The sequence below is a fragment of the Canis lupus genome, chromosome 24, assembly GCF_003254725.2.
Source record: "Canis lupus dingo isolate Sandy chromosome 24, ASM325472v2, whole genome shotgun sequence".
Lineage (NCBI taxonomy): Eukaryota > Metazoa > Chordata > Mammalia > Carnivora > Canidae > Canis > Canis lupus.
In genome coordinates, this window is record NC_064266.1 from 21,326,465 (window position 1) to 21,348,322 (window position 21,858).

General features: G+C 55.3%; 1 protein-coding gene and 1 long non-coding RNA gene across 2 annotated transcripts; one reads left to right on the forward strand and one right to left on the reverse strand.

Moving 5' to 3' along the window:
• The first annotated feature begins 293 nt into the window (after positions 1-293).
• On the forward strand, positions 294-13,864 carry MYLK2 (myosin light chain kinase 2). Its single transcript, XM_025469648.3, has 12 exons — positions 294-590; positions 1,065-1,596; positions 2,529-2,830; positions 4,452-4,557; positions 5,151-5,244; positions 7,533-7,642; positions 7,727-7,868; positions 10,544-10,614; positions 10,738-10,866; positions 11,425-11,577; positions 11,766-11,898; positions 12,909-13,864. Exons 1-12 carry the CDS (start codon positions 539-541, stop codon positions 12,987-12,989), a joined length of 1,905 nt encoding a protein of 634 aa, XP_025325433.1. The 5' UTR covers positions 294-538; the 3' UTR covers positions 12,990-13,864.
• A 2,917-nt stretch (positions 13,865-16,781) lies between these two features.
• On the reverse strand, positions 16,782-21,147 carry LOC125753544 (uncharacterized). Its single transcript, XR_007405628.1, has 3 exons — positions 20,770-21,147; positions 18,741-20,015; positions 16,782-17,560 (listed from the first exon to the last, which is right to left on the reverse strand). It is a non-coding gene; the product is annotated as an uncharacterized LOC125753544 (long non-coding RNA).
• Between the last annotated feature and the right edge of the window lie 711 nt (positions 21,148-21,858).

A 21,858-nucleotide genomic window follows, 5' to 3' on the forward strand; every position in this document is an offset into this window, starting at 1 on the left:
CTTGCCCTCCAGCCCTGCCCGGGAGCCCCTCTTGTGCCAGGCCCCCTGCCTGGACAGGTCCAAGCCAGTGATACTGGGCAAGGCCTGGGAAAAGGCTGCTCCCTTGGGGGCCTAGTGGCCCCCTCCTTTTTCTCTTCCTGCCTGTTCCAACACTACTCTCCCCCCCGGTCGGTCTGTGGGAAGAATGCCGTGTCCTCTGAACGGGGGCCAAGAGTGACAGGTGGTGGCAGTCCGAGCTGCATGGCCCCTGGTGTAAGGGATCCTCTCCTCCGTCCCCGCCTCCCCTGCCCGCGCCCCTGCCTCCGCCTCTGCCCACCCAGCCCAATCCCTTACAACTGCCCCAGGAGCACTCCTGGGCAGCCGCTGCAAGTCAGGCGGCCATCAGGTTGCCCCTCTCTGCTCCAAAAGCCTCAGTCAGCTGGCCCTGGCTCCTCTCAGCCAGACAAGAGAAGGAACCTGACAGCCTGACACACCTCAGTCTTCTTTCTGCAGCTATAAAGACTTGGGTAGACAAGAGAAGCACACGCCTCCCTACCTCATGGCGGCAGAAAACGGAGCAGTGGAGCTGGAAATCCAGAGCCCATCAACAGGTGCCAAGCTGGGGCAGGATACAGAGGGAGGAGCCTGGGAAGGGGTGTTTGAATCCAGGTCCAGGCCCATTCCTCAGTGGGAGTTCTGTGCCCCCGCGGCCTTTTCTGTATGGCTCATGAAGGGCCCAGAAATTATAACTATTTCTGGGTAAGTTTGGGCGGGATTGAGGGCCTATGCGAAGCCCTCCCTGGAGAGACAGGGAAAATGTTAAGCCCTCATGATGGCACCCAAACATTCAAGGCCAGGGATGGTGGGGGTATCAAGGTGCATCAGAGGACCAGAAGTCTCCCCCAGGGGCCTCTAAGGTGCCAGCGACCCATCTCTAGAGGCCATTAGATGGTCCCAGAGCCTCAGTGGGGCATGCATTCGCAGATCGCTGCCTAGGTGGGGACTTGGGCCCAGAGCTGGTCCTTGGCCAGCCTGGTCCCAGGAGGGGAGGGTGGATCCTGACCGGTATCCCTCTTCCTTCTCAGACAAGGCACCTAATGGTACAGCAGGTGAAGGACCTCTGGCTACAGAGAAAGAGTCTGGTCCACCAGATCCAAAGAAAGGTCCTGGGCCCCCAGATGGGAAGAAGGAACCTGGCCCCTCAGACCCAAAGGAAGAACCTGGCCCCCCCGATGCAAAGAAAGAACCCGGGACCCCACAACCAAAGAAAGAGCCTGACCCACCCACCGTGCAGAAAGATGCCAAAGTTGCTGCCCTAAAGAAAGAGGACGAGGCCCTGGCCCAACCCTCAACTAGCAGCCAGGGCCCTGAGGGAAAAGGTGATATGGGTGGGGGGCCTGCGGAGGGCGGTGTTGGGCAGCCAGCAGCCCTGCCGCAGGAGACTGCGACAGCGGAGGCCAGCGTCAAGAAGCCCAGTGCCAAGCAGGAGGAGGCCTCAGGCAGCCAGGGCCCCCCAGAGCCCAAGGCACACAAGAAGGCGGCCGAGGGCCAAGCAGGGGTCAGGAGGGGCTCACCCGCCTTTCTGCACAGCCCCAGCTGCCCTGCCATCATCTCCAGGTGAATGTCCCCTGTCTGGCAGTGGGGAGGGGTCCAAGGCTCTGTCCCCAGAAGTTGTGTTTAGTTCCTATGTCTTGGGCGTCCTTGTCACCACGTTCAGTGCCAGATTGGGCAGGGGCAGTTCTGATGTATAGTATCTGTCCTGGGCATTGGTTCTACTACCTTGCGCCCCTGCAGAAATCAGGACATGGTGATAGTTCATAGACACCTGGAATGTCAAGTCAGAGAGGTCCTCGAAGACTTCTTCATGGAGCTAGTGGAATCCAGAGTTCCCCTTACTCTGTGTACTTGGTTCTAGCCAAGGGCAGGACTGAGATATTGGGAGGAAAAGATAACATTTCTTCTTACTATGATATAAAAAATAACTAATAATTAGATTGATAGATCATTTCTAATGCTTTCATAACTTTAATATAGACCAGTCTTATGAGGCAATCTGTTAGACTTACCTGAATGCTAATCATATGAATGATATTAATGATACATTATAAACCACAATAATAGCACTCTATCAGTCTGAATTATGTATTAATATCAATTAATACATTGATATCACCGATACATTAATCAATTGCATTGCCACAGTTTGTATGAATCAAGAGCTCCATAATCTAATTGTAATCACATAATGATTAACCAAAACAACAATCCCATTAGTAGATGTTAATGATCTATTAGTGCATTGAGAGTCAAGATAATGACCACCGTCATGTATAGTGTTATTAATGTCCCTTGATTTAGTATAAAGTGAATTCGAATGCCTCACCCCGTGTATTTGAGGACATGGTGGGGACCAGAGCAGGAAGGGAGAATAGGGTATGGTTGTATTGACTCTGAATTACAGAAGAGCCTATGGAAGCATCAAGGCCTCCTGGAGGCAGAAGCAGTGCTGTAGCTGTTAAAGGCCTCACCTTTGTGTTCTCACATTCTAGGCCTGAGAAGCTGCCAGCTGAGGAACCCCTGAATGAGGCATCAGACCTCATCTTTGAAGGGGTGCCTGTGACCCCCAGCCCCAAGGATCCGGAGCTAGCCAAGGTAGAAGAAGGAGGGAAGAACATCCCGGCAGAGAGCCAGAAGGAAGCTGGAGAGAAGGCTTCAGGCCAGGCTGACCAGGCTGTGGTGCAAGGGGACACCTCAAGGGGGATCGAGTTCCAGGCTGTTCCCTCGGAGAAATCGGAGGTGGGGCAGGCCCTCTGTCCCACAGCCAAGGAGGAGGACTGCTTCCAGATTTTGGGTAGGCCAGGGCAGGTGGGGGCTGGGGAGGGAAGGGGGGGTCCCCAGGTGTCCCCACGTCTCCCTGTTTAGAGGACTGAGCTTCTCTGAGCCATGCCTCACCCAGGCTGACCCATCTGGGTGTCACACAACTCTAAGAAGTACAAGTTCCTAGTCTCTTTTGATAGATGAGGAAATGGAGTCTCAGAGAAAGGGAAATGGAGTGAGTGCCCCAAATCCACAGCTAGGACAGGATTTGAACCTATCCAAACAGAGCCACTTCAGAGCTCGCTTTTGGCTTTCTTTTACTTTGTAATGGGATTTTGAAAAAAAAAAAAATCAGGTTTTGGAGCAGCACCAACTCTCCGGACAGTGGAATTTGAAGTCAGTCTGTAGAATGGCTCAAAGGCCAGGCTTTGGTAGTTAAAGGACGTCCTGGAGGGGGTGGGGAGGGTCATGAGAGCCATAGAGGGCTGGTGAGCTGAGAAGCATAGGTGCCTGTGCATGGGAGCAGTGACCAAGGAAGCTGGGCACGTGAGATGGGGCAGGACTGTGGAGTGGCCTTAAGTGACGATCAGACAAGGAGCTGGTGGTTTGGTGGTTTATTCAATTGGCAGCAGGAGCCACTGAGCATGAGCAAGCTTGGGGAGCAGGTGAATAGGGAAAAGGCCTGGGTAGGGGTGCGGCAGGGCTGGGGGTGGGGTGAGATAGGGTCAGAAGAGCCCAGAGTGTCCTGACACCCATCCCCTCCAGGCTGAGGTGCCTTGGAAGCCCAGCCAGCCTGCCGGGTCAGCGGCACAGTGCCACCCAGACAGGGTGGGAGGGCCTGGCGGCAGGGTGGCAGCCAGGAGACCTGCCGCCTCCCCCAAGCAGCAGCAGAAACTTCTCCCTCGCCCCCTCCAGAAATCACATCCTTGGGGTGACGGGACCTGAACAACCTCCAAGGGCCATCAGATTTATCACCAGCCCGGCTTCCCTGCTGTCTCTTGCTATTTATAAAGAGGTTTCCATTCCCGATGACTCAGCCTGTCGGCCGCCAGGGCCCGCTGTTCCCCATGGTTGCCGCTAGGTGGCGGCCCCTCCCCACAAACATTTCCGTCCCCGGCTCCTCCCGGCCCTCCCCCTGCCCTTGGGCCATGCCCAGGTTGGGCAACCATTCTGCCAGGCCTGCCAGCTCCTGGTGTAATTAGAGGGGATGGTAGGCGGGTCCCGTCACCTACCCCATCATTCAGGCATAGTAAGGCCTCTCTGGCACTCCACGATTTCGTGTCCCCCACTGCCTCCCCCCCCACCCCCCCCACAGCCAACTTTTATTCTTTAATGGAAATGCAGATAGTTTGGGTTGGAGACTTCACACCTTATAATGCCAGAGGGTCTGAGAAGTCCAATCAGCTGTCCCCATTGTTGTGCTAGGAGACGCTGAGCCCCCTCTGACAGAGTCCCAAGGCCATTTGTGTGTTGGTGGCAGAGCTGAAACTGGAAACTGGGACCCCCTAGCCCCTATCCTGGAGCCAGCTGTCCTCCAGGTATCACTTGGTGAACTTCCCCGGATGGAGCCCAGGCCAGGCAGGAGGGGGTGGTGCTGGGGCGCATGCTCAGCAGCCCCTGGCCCTGACTGTGATGGTTCTGCTCTGCCTCCCCAGATGATTGTCCGCCACCCCCAGCCCCCTTTCCCCACCGCATCGTGGAGCTGAGGCCTGGGAACGTCAACAGTCAATTCAGCCTGAACTCCAAGGAGGCGTTGGGCGGGTGAGAGCTGGGACCCCGAGCCCCTGACCCACAGGCAGGAGAGCATCAAGCCCCGACATGTGCAAGGCCCCCACACACCTCAATTGTACATGATCTACACAGACACAACTAATTCCACATGCTCACTTGCCTCTTCCTACATAAGCTGTCACGTGGGTTGATACGCACTCATGTCCAAGTGTCTCACACAGACACACCATTGATTAGGCAGTATTTCCCATAGGAGACGAGCAGTACTTTCCTGTCTGTTTTAGTTTCAGGTACCACCCTAACCACCTCAAAGGGCTTCATAAAAAGCCCTATAGGTGCCTTCTTCTGGGGCCCAGAGCCCCAGGGCTCATGCTTATGACAAGGCTGTGAGCTGTAACATCAGGGGCCATCCTGTGGATGAGCCTACCCGTCCTGTGCCCATGGTTTGTGCGATTCAGCCACTGTCCCTGCAATAGAGCTCACAGCTTCAGGAGGGAGTCAGGGTAGCCGGGGCAAGCATCCCATCTCACAGAGAGGGATCCAGACAGGAGCAGAACACAAGCTCCTACCTCAGCCCGGTTCCCCCCAGGAACCCTCTCCCTCCCAACCTCTTCTCTCTTCAGCGGCAAGTTTGGAGCAGTCTGTACCTGCACAGAGAAAGCCACAGGCCTCAAGTTGGCAGCCAAGGTCATCAAGAAACAGACACCCAAAGACAAGGTAGTAGGGGCTGGCTCCGTGGGATGGAGAGGGGATCCTTCAAGTGCAAACGTCTCACCTCCCTCCATCCATATGTCTGCACCAGGGGCTTGGTGTGTGAACCTTGATGCGCTGAAGATGTCACTCAGATAGACAGATGGACAGACAGACAACCCTGCCACAGGGGCCTGAAGCCCCTACCCATAAACAAGACACCTCAGGTGGTGAACTTACCCTGGGGACTTCCCCTTCTAGGCACAGGACCTTCCTGCCTTCTGTTTGGTTCAAACACAATGAGTGTGGGCTCTGTGCCAGGCCCTGTGCTGGGCACTGGGGGTCCCAAAGTGAAATGAGTATGGTTTCCGCCCTCAGGGAGTGCCAAGGTAATCAGACCTGTCCAGAACTGTGCCTCCACACCTGGCCCAGGCTGGGTTCAGAGGCCGAGGGCAGTGTTTGTTTAAGGAACGAATGAAAGAGTGGATGAATGAATGAATGTAGGCAGAGGCCCATGTGGAGCAAGAGTCAGGTGCGTGAGGAGGTGATGACTACCTAGCCACCTGTTGTGGTGAGGGCTGTAACTCAGGAAAGCTAGGGTGGGGGTCAGGCAGGGTCTCAGGTGGGGTCAGGAGGGGATCGAGTGAGTTTCAGCAGAGAGTTTAGAGGGGGTCAGGTGGAGGTCAAGAGGGGGTAAGGAGGGGACTGCAGAGGAGCCTTCTGATTTAGCCGGCCTGTCTCTCTCCAATGAAGGCTCAAAGGGGTTGCTGGTTCCAGTGGAGAGGCAGGGAAGAGAGTTTCAAGCCGAGGGGACTATGAGAGGGAAAGCCTGAAGAACAGGAGTGACAGAGGCCTGTTATGGACCTTTGGGTTGAGGCAGGGAAGCCAGGAAGTAAGCTTATGGTCATCTGAGACAGAGACACAGCACCTGTGGAGGCCTTGAGCCCAGGAGGAGCATGAGGAGAAGCTCCAGAGCCCAGCAGCCCTGCCTTTCCATCACAGCTCTAGCACATTGGGAAGCCATGCAGTTTCCATGTGACTTCATCTTTCTCCAGCTCTTGCACTTGCCTGCTGGGTCTCCAGGCCTCTGTCATGGACCTGGCTCAGTATAGATGCTCAAGATATCTGCTCTGGAGATTAATAAGAATCCGCTCCTGATTAGTTAATTATTGAGCCCTTTTTCTGGGCCATTCACTGTGCCAGGTGCTGGGGAAGCAGCAGTGAAGTCCATGAGTCCCTGTCCTCCTGGGCTGACATGCTAGAACAAGGGCAGACAACTAAACACAACATGGGCAGAAAGCATGGCATTAGGAACTGAGAAGTGCTAGGAAGAAATATAATGCCAGGTAGGGGACAGGGAGTGTAGGACCCATGGGGGCCATCAAGATAGGGTGGTGAGGTCAGGCATCTCTTGAGGAAGCATGGGTCCAGTGAGACGTGAATGAAGTACTAGAATCATGGAGAAAATGGGAAAATCGGGACAGTGATGTGATGCTGAGGAGTGAGGGGACAGGCAGGGGAAAGGGACCCATCTGTAGCATTTAGAAATTTCCCTGGTTACAAATATTCCTACCATGGCTGATTTCAAGCTACCAGTGTGACAGTTGGCATTCACCCTTTCTGAAAGTGACAAATAATGGCAGCTTAGGCCAAGAAGGCAGTGGTGGAACAGGTGAGAAGTTGCTGGATTTGAAATCTAGAGGGATTTCCCGATGCAGGGTGTGAGAATGAGAGGAATCTGGGTCAGCTCCTGTTTGTCCTGCATGCCTAGGCAAGGGGGCCTGCCCTTTTGCAGACAGGCAAGCTGAAGGCTACTCAGCTGTGGGGCAGGGGTAGTGGAAAGGGTTTCATTTGGACCTGAGAGATCCAGGATGTCTCTTAGCCATCCGAGGGGAATGGCAGTTAGGCCTTTGGAGCTGTTGGTGCCTGCAGTTCAAGGGCACGTTCAGTGGTGGAAATGAGGATTTGGGAATTAATCACATTTGCATGGAATGGCAAGGACTTGAGGAGAAAGCCCAGGGAGAGAGTGCAGTGGGGAGAGTGATGAGTGGAGGACTGGCCCTCAGGCACCCCAGTATTCAATCGGGGGGGGGGGGGGAGGAACTGGCAAAGGAACGGTCTCCCGGCAGGAATGACCCACGGCAAGGACATGAGCTGGGGGTAGGGAGAGATGGGAAGCAAGGAGGCCAGCAAGGAGGAGGCCGGGCAGTGGTGGAGGCCAGGCCTGACAGGTCTGGTCCAGAGCAGAGGTATGGAGGGTGGAGGGCAGTGTGCGGTGACACTCCGGTTGTAACCCTGGCTTCCCTGGTGCCCAGGAAATGGTGATGCTTGAGATCGAGGTGATGAACCAGCTGAACCACCGCAACCTGATCCAGCTCTATGCGGCCATCGAGACCTCACATGAGATAGTCCTGTTCATGGAGTAGTGAGTGCTGGCAGTGGGGCAGGGGATTGGGTGGCGGTGCCAGCTGGCCCGGAAGCAAGCCTGTAGAGGGGTCTGTGCACACAGCATCGAGGGCGGCGAACTCTTCGAGAGGATTGTGGATGAGGATTATCAGCTGACTGAGGTGGACACCATGGTGTTTGTCAGGCAGATCTGCGACGGGATCCTCTTCATGCACAAGATGCGGGTTCTGCACCTGGACCTCAAGGTACTGAGGCTGGGGCCTCCCGGGATGGGCAGGAGCAGCATCTGGCCACGTAAAACCAGGGTTGCAAGCAGCTATCCCTCCAACCTCCCATTGGTCCTTCTCATCCTCTCTCCATCCTTCTATCTGTAGATCTCAAGGGGTTTATTGAGGCTTTACTAAGTACCAGAGCCAGGTATACAAAAGAGAGTAAAATACACTTGGTCCTAGCTCTCAGGGGCTTCTAGTGTAGTACTAAGTGCACATCCTCTGTTCTGTGAGCCCCAAGCTCAGCGTCTCATGCATAGAACTTGCTGAGTGTTGCTAAAGTGTTGCTGGCCCCTCACAGTGCTGGGAGCGTTTGTTCATTTACTCCACAAGTGTCTGCGGAGGCCCTCCTATATGGGCGGCAGTGTTGTAGGTAGTGGACATCCAGTAGTCAACAAAATGGCCAAAAATGCCTGCCCTCGTGGAACTTTTGTTCTAGAAGGGGAGTCAGGAAAGTAAATCAATTAAGTATAGCATGAGTGCAGCAACAGACATGCGAGAGGCGCCAGCAAAAAGTGAAAGAATATTGGGATCCCTTCTCTGACCTTGCTCCATCCCTTGCACAGAGCTGGTCAGGGAGAGCAAATGGGCTGCTTCGGGCATGAGGCCGGCTGTGGTCAGCTGGTCGCAGGTGCTGGAGCACGAAGCTGGCTGTGGTGTAGGGGAGGCAGGAGCAGTGCGTGCGCCGGGGGCCGGGGGGCTAGTGTCTGCAGGACAGGGGGCAGGGCTGGCACCCATCGGCCTGGTGGCTAGGACCTGCGTTCGTTCCTCTGATGATTACCTGTCGAGTGCCTCTCTTGAGTGAGGCTGCTCCTGTGCTGCTGGGCACTGTGCCGAGCACGGGCATTACCGCAGGGGTGACGAAGGACGCGCCCCTGTCCCCTGGAGCCTCCAGGTTAGTGGGGGACACAGACGTTTCTAAAATAGATAATTTTCAACCTGTGACAAGCGTTATAAAAAGTATGCGAGGGTAACGGGGAGGCAGAGCAGGTGAATGTGGAGAGGCAGCGGGGGGGCCAGAGCCTGGGGCAGAAGTGGGGCTGGGCCTGGCCTACACCCCTGCCGGGCTGGCTCGGGGTCAGAGCGGTTCTGGGGGGCTGTGTGAACCTTCCGGCAGCCCACCTGCGGGCGGGCGTGCTCACCCGTAGGTGGGAGGTGGGAGGCTAAGGGCTTCCTTTGTCTTCCTGACCAGTGAGGGTAAGGAGGTGGGTTTTTCAACGGGCAACGTGGCAGCTGGGAATCTCGGAGGCGCCTGTCACCACCAAGCGCATAGAGGAAGGGGGCTGGTGCCAGTGCCTGTGGTGGAGGGAAGAAGGGTATGATCTGAAAATGGAGCCAATCTGATTTGCTGATGTGGGAGGGGGTAGGAGACAGAGAAAGGGGAGAGTAGGGTGACTCCTGAGCTTCTGGACAGAGCTGGCACCTGCGCAACGCGTCGGAGACCTGTCATTGCCCCGCAAAAGCCAGTGCCTGTGGGGCAGAGCAGGGTCCCCGGTTAAAGCACAGCACCTGGGGAAGAAGCTGTCTTAAACCTCTTTATCCTTAAATGTGTTTTTTCAGGATAGCAGTAAGTTTCTCATTGAAAAGGGGTCTCACTGGGATCCCTGGGTGGCGCAGAGGTTTGGCGCCTGCCTTTGGCCCAGGGCGCGATCCTGGAGACCCGGGATTGAATCCCACGTCGGGCTCCCGGTGCACGGAGCCTGCTTCTCCCTCTGCCTGTGTCTCTGCCTCTCTCTCTCTCTCTCTGTGTGACTATCATAAATAAATAAAAATTAAAAAAAAAAGAAAAGAAAAAGGGTCTCACAGTGAAGTAAGTTGGGCAAACCGTGGCCTGAAGGCCCCTCCCAGGGCTCTTTGGGAAGTCTCGATCCTTCAGGAGGGATCGGAGTATGTCTTGCTCCCCCAAAAGATTGTACCCTGGGATCTTCCTCTGCTTTCCCTGTTTTGTTCAAACACCAGGTTGAGCTACTCAGGTCATTAGCTGGATGCATCAGTTCAAAAAACCACCTTCAGAATGGACCCTCTCATCAAATGCCCGCAGAGCCCAGATGAACAACGAGGGCTAGGCCAGGGTGGGTGGAGAACTCGGAGACCTGGGGGCCAGACACCTGGCTCAGGCGGCAGTGGTTACTGACACCAGGTGCTGTGTGGCTGTGTGGTGAGGGCTTCTGGGGCTTCAGGAGGTGTCAGAGATCAGGAAAGCAGTGTTTTTGTGTGAAGTCTCCTGCCTTTTAACCATTATTAACTACCTAAAATATTTCTGCCTTGGGACCTTAGATTAGTCCTATGTCCTTGTGTTATGTGAGAAGGAAATGGAGGCCCTTCCAGGAACGTCATTCTCACACTCACCTGTGCTGGTGCCACAGGATTCCCAGGAGCCTTGGCTGAGCACTTCCTCAGTGCCTTAGTTGGACACTGGTTGGGGGAACAAGGAGGCCAGGAAAAGATGGTTCCTGCCCTGGGAAAGTCCGTCTCAGGGCTTTAGGGTCCTTGTCTGTGCCAGGAGCAGGCAGGTCCAGGGGTCTCTGACGGGCTGCCCACTTTGGCAGCCTGGGCCTCTGGTCCAGAGAGCTTGGGATGTGGGTGGATCTGGGTGCGGGGGAAGGGTGAGCTGGGTCAGAGGTCAATTCGGGCCACCCCCTTCTCCTCAGCCAGAGAACATCCTGTGCGTCAACACCACAGGCCATATGGTGAAGATCATTGACTTTGGCCTGGCACGGAGGTACCACCCTGGTGGGTGGGGAGGGCAGGGCAAGCCTTTGAGGTGGGCAGGAGACAGGGGAGGTGCGGAGGGTGCCAGAGAATGGGCCAGGGCAGTGCTCTGACCTCTTGCTCTCACTCCCAGGTATAATCCCAATGAGAAGCTGAAGGTGAATTTTGGGACACCAGAGTTTCTGTCACCTGAGGTGGTGAATTATGACCAAATCTCTGATAAGACAGACATGTGGAGTATGGGGGTCATTACCTATATGCTGTGAGTCCTGCAGGAGTTTGGTGTCTATGGGGGTGGGACACGTGGGTGGGCAGCTGGAACCAAAATTGGCCTTGGGGTCTTGGAAAGGTGGGTTCCATCTCCCCACTCCCTCAGTCAGGGGTTTGCAGAGATTGGGAGTGCTAGGGAGAACCAGAAAAGGAGAACTTCGTACCCATTTTGTAGATGAAGAAATGAAGGCCCTTCAAGGCATAATATCCTAATCTAGGGCTCTGGACAACAGATCTTTGATGAGTGGGGGCAGAGGGGCAGCAGACATTTTCTGTACATTCATCATTCCTCTTCTTCACTGTAACCCTGGGAAGCTGGGATGATTATGCCCATTTTATAAATGAGAAGAGTGAGGCTCAGAGAGGGGAAATGACTTGCCCAAGGTCACCCAGCCAGAGTCAAGCCCAGGTTTATCCCACTCGAGAGGCTGGGTGTCTTTTCAGGATATGGTGCTGCTTCCTAGGATCTACCTCCATCTCCTGGGCCCCCAAAGGTGACTCAGTATCTCCAGTCCTCACCTCCCTGCTCCCTGACATCCCCTCTCCCCAGGCTGAGCGGCCTCTCCCCCTTCCTGGGAGATGATGACACAGAGACGCTAAACAACGTTCTCTCTTCCAACTGGTACTTTGATGAGGAGACCTTTGAGGCTGTGTCCGATGAAGCCAAAGACTTTGTCTCCAACCTCATTGTCAAGGACCAGAGGTGAGGCTCATTTGAGGACACAAACCCCAAGCATGCAAGCCCCGTGTGTGTGTGTGTGTGTGTGTGTGTGTGTGTGTGTGTGAGTGTGTGCATGTGGGCTGGCAAGGTAGGAAGAGGGCCGGTCCGGCTGGGTTCTGGTGCTTCACAAGCATGCCTGCCCGCCCTCACCACACTGCCCCCTCCCACAGGGCCCGGATGAGCGCTGCCCAGTGCCTTGCCCACCCCTGGCTCAACAACCTGGCAGAGAAAGCCAAGCGCTGTAACCGACGCCTCAAGTCTCAGATCTTGCTTAAGAAATACCTCATGAAGAGGCGCTGGAAGGTACCACTGGATGGGGTGGGGAGGCGGGAGGGGCCGCAGGCGGGAAGAGCTCCTGGCACTAGATCCAGGCCCCACCAGCCCTGCCTTGGCAGCTTCTATGGACCAGGCCTAGCCCTGTCTGGAAAACAAGATTGGCTTTTCTCTCTTTGTCCTGGGCTGATTCCTGTCCTGGAGCAGTGACCCTCCACCCACCACCCCCACCGTGGGGAGGGGTGTCTATTTGAGGCTCATGCTCAGAAAAAGATCTCTGACTCCATCACAGACCTCTTCCCTTCATTTTACAAATACTTATTGAACATATACTACTTCTAGGCCCTGGGAGTACACCTATGGACAAAAGAGATAAGGATTTTAGTTCTTTGTGGACTTACTTTGGGTAGGGGCTGGGGAGTTATTAAAAAGGATTAAGGAAGGGGTCTAGAAAAAAAACTAAGGATGATCAGGAGTGCCAGGGGAGGGTTGCACTTTTAAATAGGGTGGTCAAGAAGGACCCACTGAGAAGGAACATGTGAACAAAAAACCCGAAGGAGGTGAGGAGTGAACCATGCTGATCTGGGGAGAAGAGTGTTCCAGGGAGAGGGAAGAGCCAGTGCAAAGGCCCTGAGGCACGAGCGTGGTTGGCAAGTGTGAGGAACAGGTAGGAGGCCAGTAAGGCTGGAGTGGGATGAGCAAGGGTTTAAGGCAGAAGAAATCAGACAGTAATGGGGGGCAGGAGGTGGAGGGATTTGTTGGCCATGGTAAGGGGCTTAGGTTTGAGTTGGAGTGAAACAGGAACTATTGGAGCATCTAGAGCAGAGAGGTACTCAGGTCTGGCTGCTTACCTGTTGAAGGAAGGAAGAGGGAATCCTGGAAGATACAGTATCATGGCCCCTCCTGTGGCCATTGTGGGCACTGCACCCTCCCTAGCGTCTGGCCATTGTGGAACGAAGACGGTCTTTAGGAGATGCTCAGCTGCCCCAGTGTCTCCAATGCCCCAAGGCTGACCGCCATCCTTCTCCCTCATCCCTCAGAAAAACTTCATTGCCGTCAGTGCTGCAAACCGCTTCAAGAAGATCAGCAGCTCGGGGGCACTCATGGCTCTGGGGGTCTGAGCCCCAGGAGCAGCTGAGGCCTGGACGCAGCCGCACGGTGGCCGGGGCTGAGGCCACACAGCCCAGAAGGCCAGAGCAGATGGGCCAGACCCCCAGGGTGAGCTGGCTAGGACAAGGCTGCGTCAGGCTGGGAGGCTCGGGGCTCCCCACGACCCCGCGCAGCGACTGCTTCCCCGACGTGAGCCGCCTCAGATGTGGCCTGAATCGATCCTGCTAATGCCTCCCCAGACAGATCCCCGGCCCCATCAGCCACAGCCCAGATGCCACAAGCCCTGTTTTCCCTCCTCAGCTCCCCCTCTTGGAATCGCTGCCCTGGTGACCCCTGCTTGGCCTCACCTGGGGTATCCCTGGCTCGAGCTTGCTCCTAGCTGGACCGGGAAGACTGGGGGTCCCAGCATGTGGGGCTTCTGTGGTTGTGGCGGGAAGCCCTTGGTGGGGCAGGAAGGCAGCAAGGCCAATTCCTGAGGCCCAGCTGCCAGGGGAGACAGAGCAGGCTTTGTGAGAGAGGACCTCCATGCCCCCGCCCGCCTCCCCACTCCCAACAGATAAGGCCTAGTACACACCATCTGGCTTGGCCCAGCCCCCGCCCACCTTCCTTACGACCACCAACACACAGGAACTCTGTGTGAGAGACGGACGCCCAGCCCAGGCCTGGCGCAGGGGGAGAGGAGAGGCCTGGGGGACAGGGAGACCACCCCCGAGCTTGCCTGAGGGCCAGGCTGGCCCAGCCCAGCCACTCCGGGCCCTCGTCCTAAGGGTCACCCGTGGCTTCAGATGATGGGGTCAGCGGGCCCAGGAGGAGTGGGAAGGCCTTCGGGCAGTCCCCAACCTGCTCTCAGCTTGTGCCTTGTAAATAAATGTACAGGTTGAATGTGGCTCCCTTCCCTCTGTGTGTGCATGCACTTGGGTGAGGTCAGAGATGACCACAGTTCACTGAGCACTGCTGTGTGCCAGGCCTTCCAGGGGCACTTCAGTGCACAGCGTGGTGGTTCCCGGCGCAACCTCAGGAGCCAGGCTGCCCAGTCCTGGGCAAGCAGCTTCCCTACTTTGAGCCTCAGTTTACTCCTCTGTCACAGCACCATCCAACATTTTTGGGTGTTTACTGAGTGCAAGGCTCCATTTAATTGCTTGTGTGGATATTAACTCATTTGTCCTTCACAGCAAGCTCACGAGGTGGGTATTATTATTATTCCTATTTTACAGAGGGGAAAACTGAGGCTTAGAGAAGGAAAGGATGTTAAAGGCTATTCAACAAGTCAGAAGCCAGAGCTTGAAATGAACTCTCCTGTCTCCCGAGCAAGGCTCTGCCCATGAGCCACTCTACTTCTCACCAGAACGAGGTGTCAGCAGAAAGCAGAGTCTCCAGGTGGAGCCAGAAGTTTGGGCAGGCACATGGTGCCTCTGCTGGACCTGCAGTGAGGGGAGGGGTCTCTTTGGGGGGTAAGGGAAAGAGAGCTGTTCTCTGCTCTTTCCATGGACCACAGCCTGCTGCACCCGGGGCCTGCAGTGCAGGGGAGGAGGCTCCACCTGCTGGAGAGGGCAGCCCTGAGGGCAAGAGAGCTTGACCCTATTAGGGCACAGCCTTTCTGGCTGTGAGGACAACTGAGTCAGACAGAGGTGATACTGGCCTAAGTGGGGCAGCTGGTCTGCCTGCTTGAGGTGAGTTGGTTTCAGCAGGAATGGCGGTGACAGCAGTTCACATGCATGGAGTGCTGCTAGGTACCAGCCCTGGGTACCCCCTGGTCTGGCTCCATGTACTCAGGATCACATTGATTGCTCACAGTGAGATCCTGCAGGGCAGGCATTGTGTCATTGCTACCTCTTGGATGGGGAAACCCAGCCTCAGGGAGGTTAAGCCATTTGCTTGGTGTCGCACGGCTAGTCGATGGCAGAGTCAGGGCTTGCACCAGACAGTATGGGCCCAGAGGCCCTGTTCCCAGCTGCCACACTGACCACCTCTTAAGAAATCTTGGACTTAACTATACATCAAGACCTTGTTCATCCCTACCTCCCCTGACTCCATGAATATTGACCCGGAGGGCAAGGCTGGGGGTTGTCACCCCCACTCTTGCCCTGTTCCAGCAGATGTGTGCAGACTTCCATTGCAGCAGGTGTCATGTAGGGCAAGGTGTGGCAGATTTGAGGGTCTAAGCCCGGTGGGTCTTACACTCAGGGTTTGGGGGGTCTGGGGAACCTGGGTTGGGGCTCTCGATGGGATGTGGGCTTACAGGGCCACAGGATCCCAGGGCCATGGATCCCTGCCTGCCTGCCTGCCTGCCCGCCTGCTCACCACCTGCCAGCTGGGCCAGGCTTGTGGTTTCCTCTGAGTTCTCTCAGCGTCGTTGGCCCCAACCCAGGCTGAGCCTCGGCCACACAGCGTGATGATGAGAGATGAGTCACACCCATGGGGTGGTGGTGGGGGTGGTGGGGGGGAATGAGGAAATGAGGTCCAGCCATAGCACAGATTCAGGGCTGGGATCCAGCTGGGGATACCGAGGCCAAAACAAGGAAGGCCCCTCAACAGAGAGCGACACCTGGGACTAGAACCCAGGACCCCTGACTCTCAGCACAGGTCTCAATTTCCTCCATAATATACAAATGACAATCTCAGCTCTGCTCTCTACTGCCACTCCTAGGTCGTTGTGACAGTCGCAAGATGGAATAGGGCGCTCATTCACTGTATTTCACAGATGTAGAAACAGTTCAGAGAGGGAAGGTGACATGCCCAAGGCTACACAGCAAAGTAACACTTCCTAGGAAGGAAGCCCACCCAGAGCCATGGAACAGGGCTGATCACTGCTTCTGTTTCTATCACCTCCCAGGAACACATCTTGGAAAGCTCTTTTTGATTTATCAGAGGCCTCCTTTGGGCCTCCCCTGGTCCCTGGAGGTAAAGGATATAGACTTGACAAAATGGGTAAGGAAATGGGGGTTCAGAGATATTTTGTTCCCTCCAAGGGCCACAGAGCACATGCAGGAAAAAGGCACAGCAGCAGCCCCCAGTGTGGGGCTGAGTTTCTGCCTCTCTGCAGGCCTGGGCCCCAGCCCCACTACCGTCACTAGAACTCCCATCCCAGGCAGCCTCTCAGGGAAAAGATTTTCACCCTAGAAGCCATCCTGATGGAGGGAGAGACTCTATGGCTGTTTGGGGCCTGCCAGCTGGAGCCAGAGCCGCAGCCAAAGCTCTGGACTGTGATTCTTCAAGTGCCTGGTACCAGGCTGTGAGCATCCCCTGCCCCTCGCTTACTCTGCCCTGCCCACCAGGCCCCTCCTGCATGGCACCCATTACAATGACACCGTGATCTTCCCTGCAAGGTGCACTGTGCCCCACGGGGCCTACACCATGAGCTTGCCCTGCCCAGGGTCCTGGGCACCCCCTGTGGGCTAAGAGGGGTTAACACCCTCAGTGGGACAGCTCCTCCCGGCTGGTTCCAGCCCAGAGAACGTTCCTCCAAGACTATTTCCTGCCTCTGGGCCTTGGCCAGGCCCACAGTGACCACCCCCATGGGTCTGAGGCCGCATCTGGTTTGGATTACACCAGGCCTGGTGACGCTGCCTCTTCCTGTCTGCGTCCAGTGGCCTTGAATTCCACTGGCCACCTTGGACCCAACAGGGCAGTGGTGGGAAAAGATTCTGCCAGTGACAGGGCCACCCGAGGGTGTGAAGCAGTCAGGGCTGTCCTGAAGGATGTGCCTATTTGCACCGAGCTCCTGATCTCGCGGCTGCCCACGCACCTGTTCCTTTCAGCACCTTCATGGCTGTTATTTACTGAGCACCAGGCACCACAGCAAGTGATTTCCATTTATTTATTTTTATTTTTTTTAAAGATTTTATTTATTTATTCATAGACAGAGAGAGAGAGAGAGGCAGAGACACAGGCAGAGGGAGAAGCAGGCTCCATGCAGGGAGCCCGATGTGGGACTCGATCCCGGGTCCCCAGGATCACACCCCAGGCTGCAGGTGGCACCAAACCGCTGCGCCACCAGGGCTGCCCGTGATTTCCATTTATGAACTCATTTCATCCCCACCCTATGAGTGGATATTTCCATTAGATATCTCATTAAGATGAGGAAGGTGAAGCTCAGGGAGTTTATGGACATGTCCATGAGTCCCCAGCCAGTAAATGGTAGGGTCACTATGCAAAGCAGGTGGTCCGACTTCTGACATATCCAATCATATCACAGCTGTTTGTTGAGTCCCTGCTCTGGGCCTGGGCCTGTGCTAGAACCTGGAGGTGAATTAGTCATGGTCTTCACCTCCAGGGAGCTCACACCTTTTGGAACCCCAGTAGGTGGGAGCTTGGGGGTTAGGGTGAAGCTGGAGGGCCATGGAAGAAGACATGAACCCTTATTCCCTTTTCTCCAGTGTCAGGAAGTGACACCCAGGCTGAGAGCAATAAGGAGCAGGCCTTTTCCAGATGGAGTGAGGATGGTGTTCCGGGCAGAGGAGAGCGCATGTCCAAAGGCTTGTAGCTAAGAGCCAGGTTGTCTTGGAGCCTTCCAGGGTGGCTTTTACATATGATGAAGCAGGAAATAAGTCTGGAGAAGTTGGCAGGGGCCTCAAATGCCAGCCTGAATCAGGGCAATAGGGAGACATGGAGGGGTTTTGAGCAAAGGAGGCACATTACCAGATCTGTGGTTTACAAGGATCCCTGAAGCCAGCAAGGACAGTGAGCAGGAGAGAAGGACTGGAGGCAGGGAGGCCAGAAGGAGGCTGGGCCATGTCTGCTTGAGCGGTAGAGAGAGCTGTGGGGACAGGAGGGAGATGCAGGTCTTGGACACCTCTAGGGAGACAGGCTAATGACAGAGACTCGGCTCAGGTCACACAGAACGGGGTTCAAATCTACTTATTTGCCCTCTCTGAGCCTTAGTTTCCTGTCTGTAAAATGGGATAATAACAGTTCCTGTCTCCCAGGGACAATGAATTACATGAGGTATGTGGATAGAGTAGCGGGCCCAGGCTGCCAACCTTCTGTTTGTTCTACAACTATTTCTCCGGACCCTAATGTGTTCCAGACAGTGTTCTAGGTCCTGGGGGCAAGCAGCCAGGACACAAAAATCTCTGGCCTTGTGGAACTTTATTCTAGGTGGGAGAACTCTGACCAGGCAGTGGTGGGTGGGTGGGGGCAGCATGTGGGAGGGCTGCTCTAAGGACAGAGTTTGCACAGAGATCAAAGGGGACTCTGGGGGTTGGTGGAAGACTGTTCCAGGCAGAAGGAAGAGCAAGTGCAAAGACTGGAGTGAGGGTAGGACTTGCAGGGATGAAGCCAGATAACACGGTCCCAGAGGACTTGGGCTTCTGTTCTGAGCGGGCCACGGAGCCCCAGGGGCTTCTCTGAGATTTAATCCATGGCGAATGGATGAATGGGAGGGTGGCCATGACCCCATTTGTCCACTCAGCAAACCTTTATTGAGGGCCTTCTGTGTGCTAGTCACTGGGTTAGGGAAATCAATAAAATGAACAAGGCAGACCAACCCCTGCTCCCTGAAGCTCACATTCTAAGGCAGAAACAATAAAAAGTGATAATAATCCCACATTACAGGAAATGCCTGGTGGAGGAAACAAATAGGATGCAGAGATGGAGAGTAATCTGGAGGCATCTAATCAGATAAGGGGTTGAGAGGGGTGGTTTCTCTGAGTAGATGATTTTTAACTTGGCCTCCTGATGTTGAGAAGTCAGCCAGTGGGGAGGAGCATTCCAGGTGGAGGGGACAGCTAGTGCAAGGGCCGGGAGGTGGAAACAGAACTCACCAGGGAGTTGGCTGTCTTCGGGAGCAGGAGGGTCAGCCTCTCCTTTGTATCCAAGACAGATCAGGGCTCCCTGAGGGCTGTGGTCAGGAGGAGGCAGCCCTGGACTTTCCAGGGGCCACCAGGCAGGATTCTGGCTGTGTGACTAAATGGGCCTCTGGTCTGTTTTTAGCCTGGAACCACTTCCTTTGGCCCCACCAGCCACCCTGTCACCACCCAGTTACTAGTGGGGCGGGAACAAAGATCAGGCGCCTCTGGCTGTGCGGGGACAGAGGTTTGCCACTCGCAAAGGAAGGAGCAGAGCAACGGAGCTGAGGGTACCAGGTCCCCCTGTGGGGTTGTCTCATGTTCTGATTTCATTCTTGTTGGCTGAATTGTACACATAGTATGTAGGATGAGGTTTCCCATATACCAGTCCTGGGGGTTGAAAACATTACCCCCATTTTTTTTTAAAGATTTTATTTATTTATTCATGAGACACACACACACACAGAGAAACAGAGACATAGGCAGAGGGTGAAGCAGGCTCCAAAGCAGACGCTTAACCACTGAGCCACCCAGGCGTCCCGCATTACCCCCATTTTACAGATGAAAAAAGTGATACTCAGAGATGTGAGTCCACGTGCTCAAAGTCACATGGCAAGGAAGAGGAGATGCCAGGAACTGAACCTAAAGCCTGTCTCTATAACAGTCTCCCCTTCCCCTCTATGCCCCCATCTCCACAAGAACTGGACCTCCCCCTGTGGGTAGATTGGGTTCAGGGGACCTGCCCCTGGGACCCAATCTTAAAAAAAAAAATTTAGGGCAGCTCCGGTGGCCCAGCGGTTTAGTGCCACCTTCAGCCCGGGGCCTGATCCTGGAGCCCAAGCAGGCTCCCTGCATGGAGCCTGCTTCTCCCTCTGCCTGTGTCTCTGCCATTCTGTGTGTGTGTGTGTGTGTGTGTGTGTGTGTGTGTGTGTCTGTCATGAATAAATAAATAAAATCTTAAAAAAAAATTAAGAACTGCATTGCAGTTTCCTTGTGCCAGACCAGGTTCCAAGCACTTTGCAAATATCAGTTCATGTAATCCTCATAACAACCCCATAGGAATAGGTATTGTTAGTGCCCATAGGTTACAGATGAGGAAAATACAGAGAAGGGAAGCCACTTGCCCGAGGTCATACAGCTAGCAAGGCACAGAGCTGGGGTCTAAATGTGGGCAGTTGGGCTCCAGAGCTCCTTCTTCTAGCTGCTGTACCTGCTGCCTCTGGCAGCTTGGCCTTCAGGGGTGATAGGAGCCTGTGTGGAGACAGGAGACAGGATGTTTTGGCTGAAGACTAGATTGCTAGGTCCCATACACTCCCCACAGGCAGACAGGCCAGGCCTGCTGACCCAACCTCCCCCTTCTTCCTCATCACCGTGGCTGCCTCTGAGTGGCCAGCCCTCATCAGGACAGGGTCTCCAGGCCCCTGGCTCAGGCTGTCTGGGTGTGGGGAGTGTTGAGCTCTGGGCAGTGGAATGGGGAAGGAAGCGGGTGGGCGGGGGTGGGGGGAGCGGCGGGAGATAAGATGTGGAGGGTGGAGGAGTCTGAGGGTGGGGGTGGCCTCCCTGGGGGCAGGAAGAGCAGAGCCCAGAGCACCAGCAGGTGAAGAACTTGCTGACAGTCCTTCGGAGCTGCCAGACTTGGGTGGGAAGAGGTGGCCTCTAAAGACAGCGGGCTCCCCTTTCTTGGAACCCCTGGTATAGAGGGGATTCAGAAATTGGGCAGGAGGTGCCCTTTCAGCTCTGATATTCCAAGAATCTAAACTGCTGTGATTAAAAACTCTGGAATATTCTTAAATACCCCTGATTCTATCATGTTAGAGTTTGATTTAGCCTGCCTCTATAAGACAACTTGGCATCCTTTTCACTCTAACCTGCTGGGGAGGAGGGAGGATTGGGATCCCCTCCTGGAGACAGACAAGCCTCCAGTGAAGAGGGTCCCTGAGGCAGAGCCAGATGGGACAGCCCCTGCCCTCTAAGAGCCATACAGTTTAGGCAGCAGAGGAGTTACCTGCTCCTGCTTTGCTGTGTGACCTTGGGCACGTTGCTTGCTTTCTCTGGGCTTGGTGTGTCCATCTTTGCTGACGTGCTCTCTCTGGGTCGGTCCAGCGTAGGCATTCTGCATCTCTGCTAAGCACCATCCACCCCTCCAGGTGGGGGTGGCGAGGCAGGAGTCACAGGGCGTCTGTTGGTCATGGAAAGAATGTGAGGGCAGGAGGCCCAGTGGGTGGGGTCCTCAGGCTGGGCAGCAAGCAAAAGGCAACATGAGATCATGGTGTCTGGGCCTCCTAGTCCAGCACCTCTGGGGATGGGATCCCCTCCAGGCAGTCCCCCATGTCAGACCCTCCCCTGGGACCCAGACTCAGAGTCAGGCTGCCCTTTCCCCAACCCCTGCTAGGCAAAGGGAGTGAAATCAGGGCCCAGAGAGATGGGCACTCATCCAGGCTCATACAGCGAGGCCAAGGCAGGCACTGAGCCCAGGGTCCTGTTTGGGAATTGGGGCTGAGGCAACTTGTCTTCACTTCTTGACCATGTTGGGGGGTCAGAAAGGGACACAGAGAGAGGGCTCCCATAGCTGAGTCTATGCATCAGGGTGTGGTGGACCCTTTTTTGCACATTTCCCCAGGACAAAGGGTGAGACATGGCTTTTTTTTTTTTCCCCCAAGCCCCCACCCCAGTTCAGAGGCTCAGCTCCATTGAGGATGGTTGGAGCAGGAGGCAGAGGCCCGGGCTCCCAGTTCAGCCAGCCTCCCTATCCTCCTACTAGCCCAGGACACAGGCTGGGAAGGGACTGGGGTCACCAGGTCTCCACAGGAATGCACCACAGGGAACAGTGCCCAGCAGAGGCCTCTTTCCCTGACCCAACTAAGAAAGAACACTTACTCCCCTGAATCTGTTTGTCCCTGTCTCTGTAACTGTTTGTCTCTGTGCATCGCACACACCCATACTCCCACAGAGGTATACACCTTGGAACAACCCACATGAGTGAGCATCTCTTTCTCCTCTCCCCACCCCTGCCTGCCCCGCTCACACAGAACTTTCCCCCTCCTCTTCACCCATCAGGCTTCCCAGATGTGATGAGACAGGACAGACCCTCTCT